At 38.9% G+C, this 8,421-nt stretch overlaps 1 protein-coding gene across 1 annotated transcript in view; it reads right to left on the bottom strand.

The window, feature by feature from the left end:
* The window catches only part of ENPP2 (ectonucleotide pyrophosphatase/phosphodiesterase 2), an 89,006-nt gene extending 80,993 nt beyond the window's left edge, over window positions 1-8,013 (bottom strand). Inside the window, exons 1-2 of the mRNA XM_023728168.1 lie at window positions 7,754-8,013; window positions 7,307-7,409 (exon numbers count right to left, since the gene is read on the bottom strand). Coding sequence (XP_023583936.1) covers window positions 7,307-7,409; window positions 7,754-7,786 — 136 coding nt within the window. The 5' untranslated portion in view covers window positions 7,787-8,013. The remainder of the gene's footprint in view (window positions 1-7,306; window positions 7,410-7,753) is intronic.
* Between the last annotated feature and the right edge of the window lie 408 nt (window positions 8,014-8,421).

Genomic DNA, 8,421 nt, shown 5'->3' on the forward strand with positions numbered 1-8,421 from the left:
GAGACTAATGGGGCACAACAGTCCAGGGACAATGACTAGAAGGCAGGAGGGGACAGGAAAGCTGCTAATAGGGAACTCAAGGTAGAGAAGGCACATTGGTGACATGTCATAAAACAATATGTATACTGTTTAATGAGAAACTATTTGTTCTGTAAACCTTCATCTAAAGTACAATTTAAAAAAAAAAAATCTCTGGCTGGTACAAATAGTTAACATGCTCGACTGCTAACCAAAAAGTTAAAAGTCCCAGTCCACCCAGAGGCAACTCAGAGAAAGGCCTGGCAATCTATTTTCAAAAAATAAGCCAGTGAAAACCCTATGGAGCACAGTTCTACTCTGACACATATGCATGGGGTCTCCATGAGTCGGAGTCAACTGGTTACTGGTTAGACCTAATGTTAGCTAGCAAAGACCTGGCTAAAATTTAGATCATCTGACTAAATCTACAGTATCTTTTTCATTAACAAAGCATTTTTCAAATCTTGGTTCAGAGGGTCCAAATTTTAGAAGTTTCTTTAAAAGATCTGATTTGGGAAGACTTGTTGATTTTTGTCAATTCAACAATCTATGTTAAATTCTAAAGTTTATTAAGAAAATGTTCTGCATCCTACTTTGGTGAGTGGCATCTGGGGTCTTAAAAGCTAGCAAGCGGCCATCTAAGATGCATCAATTGGTCTCAACCACCTGGAGTAAAGGAGAATGAAGAACACCAAAGACATAAGGAAAGTAGTAGCCCAAGAGACAGAAAGGGCCACAGAAACCAGAGACTTCATCAGAGCAGAAGAACTGGATGGTGCCTGGCTACCACCAATGACCACTCTGACAGGGAACACAACAGAGAGTCCCTGATGGAGCAGCACAGAGGTGGGGTGCAGAACTCAAATTGTCTTAAGAAGACCAGACTTAATGGTCTGATTGAGACTGGAGGAACCCCAGAAAGCATGACCACCGGACTCTCTGTCAGCCCAGAACTAAAACAATTTCTGAGGCCAGCTCTTCAATTTCTGAGGCCAACTCTTCAGACAAAGATTGGACTGGGCTGTGGGGCATAAAATGATACTCATGAAGAGTGTGTTTCTTAGTTCAAGTAGATACATGAGACTAAATGGGCAGCTCCTGTCTGGAGGTGAGATGAGAAGTCAGAGAGGGTTAGGAGCTGGTTGAATGCACATGGAAAATCAGGGGTGGAAAGGAGGGGTGTGCTGTCACAGTATAAGGAGAGCAATTAGGGTCACATAACAACATATGTATGAATTTTTGTATAAGAGACTAACTTGAAATGTAAACTTTCACTTAAACTACAACTATAAACAAAACAAAAGAATCTATGTTAAATTCTATTGAAGACTGAGATTTCTAGGCATGCAAACAGGAGAGAGGACTCTACAGTTTGAGGACGTATGAAAAACCACTACACCAAATCTGCATTTAGCTAAGGATGGAAAAAGTCCATGCCCTCCTTAGATTCAAATTCAGGTAATTTCATTGCACTGAGTTAAATTCCCCCTGATTTCTTCAGCAGAGTTAGCATAAAGTCGTATGACATAATATTACTCATGAGATAGTTTTCCTCTCAGAGTAATGGCTTATATATCTGTCAACTCTACAGTCTCCTATATTCTCTTCTTCCACTGCTTAAATAGTTTTTCATTGTCAAATGAAGCTACTAAATTATCAAATGAACATAAGCCTTCTCATTCCTAGTACCATTTTCTGTGTTCTCTATGATTCAGAAAGAAACGCTTTACTCATACAGTTGTTAGCAACACTCTTCATTTCATATTTACCCATGAATTTCATTCACATACTTTTACACTTCCCTTTCAAGCTACTAAAAATGATAATGAATTGGATGAACTTTCAAGTCTCCGTGAACCATCTATTCACGAGCTCACAAATATCCCTTTGTCTTTCAAGTAGTAAACTGCCTAGAACTTGAAAGGGGATGGATATTCTACTTCCACCTGGAGAAGGAGGAGTATGAAGAGTACCAAGCATTAGTAAAACACACTCCTATAATCCACAAACACACACAAATGTACACACACGAGTGTGCACACACTAGTATAGATACAAAGTTTTAAAGGCAAATCAAATCAGCCACATTAGGTGTCTGAGACAAAGGCGTCAAACTGCGTTGTTATTTACATTCTCTTGGAAAATTTATTCCAGCCATCTAATTTACTTTAGTGCATTTCCTTTACCCAGCAGAACTGTAATCATCTATGCTTATTTCAAATTTTATTTAAACATCTATAGACTTTTCATAATTTAGTAGAAAAAATCCTATTCCAGCATTACTTCCAATAGATCTCTAGGTGCTAGCAATAAATCCCACTAAAAAGTGTGCTAGTTAATTAATTATAACAGTTTGTTTGCACTGCCACAGCCTTGAAACTAACACCCTAGTCCATAGTACAGCAGCAAAGGTAGGTATATGTGCAGAACATTCTCAGCTACTGTTGAGGACTCTGAAAAGCTACAATGTTTACGAAACAAGAAGCAGCATGCTTCTGAATGGAGGATCCTGTGCTCATCAGCCTGAAGTTGGCCACTTATTAATATCTTTTATGTTTCTTCTATTGAAGCAACCTTGAACAATTGAGCTTCCCAGGATTTCTTTGGAGCCTAAAAGGGCTGTTGAAAATGGGCGTGACCACGTTTCCTCCGAGTGTCTTATTCTAACAGAATTCACCCAGTGTTTTCTAATGGGAGCGCTTTGCCAACAGTCAGGATAACCAATTAAATGTATCATTTGCATAAAGATCTTCCTAGGCACATGTAGGATTAAAAAGGATAAAAATGCTTAAAATTGTTGACATTGTGCTTTTACCAGTTTCCAAAATACATCTGTGGTCCTTATTCAGGAGAAATCAATCCCAGTGACTAAACAGCAGGTAAGTGACATCAAAAGAAAAATTAAAAATAAAAAAATGTTGTGCAGGCTTACCAAAATCCTATAACTCAGACTGAAATTGTGTTGCATTGCAAGACCAAGCTTCACTTAGGTATATGTTTATATTATTTTAAAAGATACCACAAAGGCCTAAACTAATCAATGATTTAATTAAATAATAATTCAAGAAGCTAATATTTTATCGTATATTCATGATGACTTAGATTTTATAACAATTTGTTTTAGTATTATTATAATCAAAAGTAGCATTGATTCATTCGTTCTTATAACAGTTTCCTATAACGTGGAAAAATATTATAAATAAAATATTTTAAGGGTTAATAAATCTGGTCTAGACTTTTCAAGTTCTCAAAAATTCAAGAGGCAAAGAAACAGAATACAGAGGATAACAGACCTTTTTTAATCTAGAAGAAAATTAGCAATCATCTAGGCCTGCCCCTCATACACTGCTAAGGAAACAGACTTCACAAATGGCCAGCCCAAGACAACATAGCAAGTTATGGGGATCGAGGGAGAGAAATCAGTTTGCCAGGCTGCCAGTCTAGAATGTGCATGATTGTTTTCTAATAAAGTTAACTTTGAAAACGATGAGTGGCTCAATTTTATACATTCATTAAACAATATGTAATTTTCCTAATACCTGTTTTAGCTGAAGTAATATATTAAGGCAGAACCTGGGTAGTGCAAATAGTTTTAATTGCTCAACTACTACTGGCCATTCAAACTCCCCCAGAGCCGCCTTGGAAGACAGACTTAGCGATGTGCTCCCGAAAGGTCACAGCCTTGAAAACCCTATGGAGTGCAGTTCTACTCTGCACACATGGGGTCACCCTGAGTTGGAATCAATTCCACAGCACCTAACAACAACAAAATATATGAAGACAAAGCAGGACAACAGCTCCTTTTATGGTGCAGGGAAAAGCACCAGCAGTACACTCTGACCTGCTAGCCTGCCCACATGACTGTACTAATTATCTGATTCTCGGTCTATGCAGTCATGGTCAGTGTCAATAGGAGTTATACTTGTCTGCAACAAGAAGAGGCCTTTGAAGACAGAATTTGTTACCAATAAAAACAGTATTATCCAGCCAGCAATCCATTCTCTTCTCCCTCCCAACAGAAGACAATTCATTTTGAATCAAAACTGCAATAAGACAACATTTCACCCCTGCAAAATTGGCAGTGATCAAAAATACAGAAAACAACAAACGCTAGTGAGATCGTGAGGGGATTCGAACTCTTATACACTGTTGGTGGGATTGTAAAATGGTATAACTACTATAGAAAACAGTATGGCACTTCCTCAAAAAGCTAGAAATAGAAATACCTTATGATCCAGCAATCCTACTCCTAAGTACATATCCTAGAGATATAAGAACAGTGACATGAACAGACATATGCACACCTATGTTCATTGCAGCATTATTCACAAGAGCAAAAAGATGGAAACAACCTAAGTGCCCATCAATGGATGAATGGACAAACAAAAATCTGAAACACAATACAATTGATGCCTTTGAATTACGGTGTTTGCGAAGAATATTGACTGTACCATGGACTGCCAAAGAACAAACAAATCTGTCTTGGAAGAAGTACAGCCAGAACGCTCCTTAGAAGCAAGGATAGCAAGACTTTGTCTCACATACTTTGGATATGTTATCAGGAGGGACCAGACCCTGGAGAAGGACATCATGCTTGGTAAAGTAGAAAAAGAGGAAGACCCCCAAGGAGATGGATTGACACAGTGGCTGCAACAATGGGCTCAAGCATAACGATTGTGGGGTCACTATGAGTAGGAACCGACTTGACGCAACTAACAACAACACATACAATGGAATTCTATGCAATTATCAAGAATAATGAAGTCTTCAAAACATCTTATAACATGAATGGATCTAGAGGACATTATGCTGAATGAAATAAGTCAATCACAAAAAGACAAATATCGTATGGTCCCACTATATAGACATAGAATATAGACATATAGATATAGACAAAGTTCTTTCTTGGCTACCAGGGATGGAAGGGAGATGGGGATGGGGGTGGGGGAGTGGGAATCACTTTCTAGATAGTAGACACTTGTTGCTTTGAGTGATGGGAAAAGCAATCCCAAATATGGGTGAAGTCAGCACAACTTAACCAAGGTAAATAAAAACACTAGAAAGTACACAAGAATAAGGGACAATTTCAGTAATTGTTATATACAATTTTGCAACAACAGTAAAAACCACCAAAAAATGTGTGTGTGGTTATGCAGGTCAATATGGATGCATATACGTGCATAGGAAGGTATATGAGAGTAAATGCACACGCATGTGTAGGTGTATCTATAGGCATACGTATATACACATTTGTGTGTGCTGCATATATACCCACATACGTACCAAACCACGTAAGGGGCACAGCTACAGAGGCTTCCTAGACATATCCAAACAATTTGCAGGATTGGTTTACTGAGTTAAAAGGCTTGGTACCATAGTATCGGGGGACAACTTAGTCAATTGGCATAACACAGTTCACAAAGGTAACGTTCTACATCTTAGTTCGGTGAGTGGCGTCTGGGGTAACGTTCTACATCTTAGTTTGGTGAGTGGCGTCTGGGGTCTTAAAAGCTTGCGAGAGGCCATCTAAGATACAACTATTGTCTCTACTCATATGGAGCAAAAGCGAATCAAGGAAATCAGAGTCTCAAAGAAAAAACTAGTCCACGGGACTAATAGCCCTCATGAACCACAGCCTCTTCTAACCTGAGACCAGAAGAAATTGATGGTACCTGACTACCACTACACCAACCATTCTGACCAGGGACACAACAGAAGGTCCCAGATAGAAGGGGAGAAAAATGCAGAACAAAACCCAGAACAGGCCAGACCTGCCGGACTGATACTTAGAGGAACCCCTGAGACTATTGTCCAAAGATACCCTTTGAACTTGGAATTGAAGCTATTTCTGCAGATTACCTTTCAGCCAAGTAATAGATCGGCTTATAAAATAAACAATATCACCCGTGAGTAATGTGCCCCGTTAAACAATTAACTGTATGAGACCAAACAGTCAACACTTAACCAAAAGCAAAGATGAGAAGGCAAGGAGGGGAAGGGAAGCTAGATCAATGGAACAGAACAGAGTGGAAATAATGAGAACGCTGACACATTGTAAAAATTGTACCCAATGGCATGGGACAATTTGTATAAAAATTGTTAAAAACGGAACCTAATTTGCTCTGTAAACTTTCACCCTTAACACAATAAAATATTATTTAAAAAAAAAAAAAAGACAATGACAATTCATTTTGTCCATATGGCTGCCTGGGGCCGCAATTTTTACAATCTATTTTCTCACTCCGCATCCCAATCACACCCCACTTCGACTCACTAACCCATTTCTAATATCTTTCAACCCGCTGGCATGACTCAAAACTAACTCACCTGATGTAAGGAAGACTTAGTATCCCATCAATGACTGTATCATAACTTGGTTAATAACAAAAGCTCGTGCTTGCTAAACAGACAGCAATCAAATCAAGAAATACAGAGAAACGTGAAATTCACAGGAAAGTGGATAAACATGCTGGGATGTCAGAGAAAGTCAAGAAAATATTGCCCCCTAGAGTACCCATTACTTAAAACGTAATTTTTATTCATAAAACCATCAGCAGCTCCAATTTCCAGGAAATTAACCAACTCATTACTTAAGACTCGGTCAGCTAAGCCCCCTTAGTATGCACAAGGAGCTCCTTTCTAAGAATTCCCACATTGCTTATGGAGCAGTGTATTGTAAAGGAAACGCTTTCACTTCAGTTCTATTAGTCAAGTCAAGGTAACGTTCCTTAGGCCAAAAGAAAAAACAATGAGTTCACTCAACCCTGCAATCTCTTTTAAGCACCTATCTCTAAGCTTTTTCCTATTCTAGGTAAATCTTAATCTTAGAGTCTTAAATTTCTGCCAGTCACTGCCTTTTTCACTTCCATTCTTCCTTTTCCTAGAGCAGAACTTTCTGGTGGCAAATATTGCATCCTATCACATGGCAACAAATCAGACTCATGTATCTCCAACATTAAAACAATACCTGTTCTCGTTACTTCTATTTTATCATGAGAGGTCTATAACAAGAAGGAGATTTTACTTTCTCTAAACGTTTATAAATTTCACAGTACAAAAATTTAAATAGCCAGTTATCATGAATATGTAATCATAAACATTCTTTAATGAAAACCACATTCTCTCACCGGAATTATCCACATAGCTCATTTTATTCCAGAGAAATCTGGGACTAAATTAGTTTTAACTGCAAGCTCATCCTAAAGATGAATTTCTTGATGAGCTTATATTGATTATCTGTTGTATAATATTTTTAAAGGGTTAAAATATGAATAGTTGCTACACTTACCTGTAGGAGGGCCTTCGTCCCATCCTTCTGTTCTCTTACTTCTATTTACTGTGTACCCTAAGCAGATATTGACTCCAATGGCAAAAGTGAACAGGGATACCACCTAAGGGAATAGAGATCAAGTTGTCAAATACACCTTTGGTTGTCGTTAGGTGCCCGAGAGTTGCTTTCGACTCATAGTAACTCCATGTGACAGAGCAGAACTGCCCCATAGGGTTTCCTGATGATTTTGCTGTTGTTTTGTTTTTTGATTAAGACAGCACTTTATGAGGCATTTTGGAAGCTGTGAGATAAGGTGGTGATGTTGAAGTCATCTGAATTGCCTTCATATAATTTGATTTAGTCCAAATACAGCTAAACAGTAATTTAAAACAAAAAAATTCAAAATCGTTAAGAAACCAGTCCTGAAGGTCAAGCATTTCCACTGTCATTCCATTGTTCCCCTACCTGACGCGACGGGAAAGAGCTTCTCCTGGCCATCTCAGAGGATTCTTGGAAAGCCTCTCGCAGCGTGTCCTCCTTCCTTACACTGAATGCACTGCTTTGGGGCGCCGAGTTCAGACGATTAACTACAAGTAATCCCACCTGGGAGGTTGACAGGCTCCTCTGATTTGTCCGAGGCTTGATTTCATCACAGTGTGTTCACAAATCGCAGCACGGAGCAGAAGAGGCTGAAGCATCACCCTCATTCTCCCCGCCCCCTTATTGGGCCCTCCCCTAACACACAGCCACTTTCATGTGGTTTCCGCTGGCAACGTGAGGCTTTCTTATGTTGCTGCGGCCAATACCAATGCATGCTCATTTTCCTTCCCTCACAAAAACAGTTTTAAAAAAGAAACCAAATGTCTTTTACCGGATCAAAATGAAACAGAGCTGTAGCAGGATTTCAACTAGCTTGAAGCTTCTAAGGTTTACAATGTAGTTATTCAATGCAGTCAACCTCCCAACTTTTTTTTTTAAACCAGGAAAGTTTTATAATTCATAAACCTAACAACTTTCCCTGTCTTTCCCATTTATTTATTTTTCTGGCAGTTTAAATGACCCTGTCCCTCTCTGCCACATTCTCAGTGCCTCCTGACTCCTCAAATATTTCTCACGATGAAATCTCCCAAGAT

The sequence above is a fragment of the Trichechus manatus genome, unplaced genomic scaffold (genome assembly GCF_000243295.1).
Source record: "Trichechus manatus latirostris isolate Lorelei unplaced genomic scaffold, TriManLat1.0 scaffold00022, whole genome shotgun sequence".
In the NCBI taxonomy this organism is placed as follows: domain Eukaryota; kingdom Metazoa; phylum Chordata; class Mammalia; order Sirenia; family Trichechidae; genus Trichechus; species Trichechus manatus.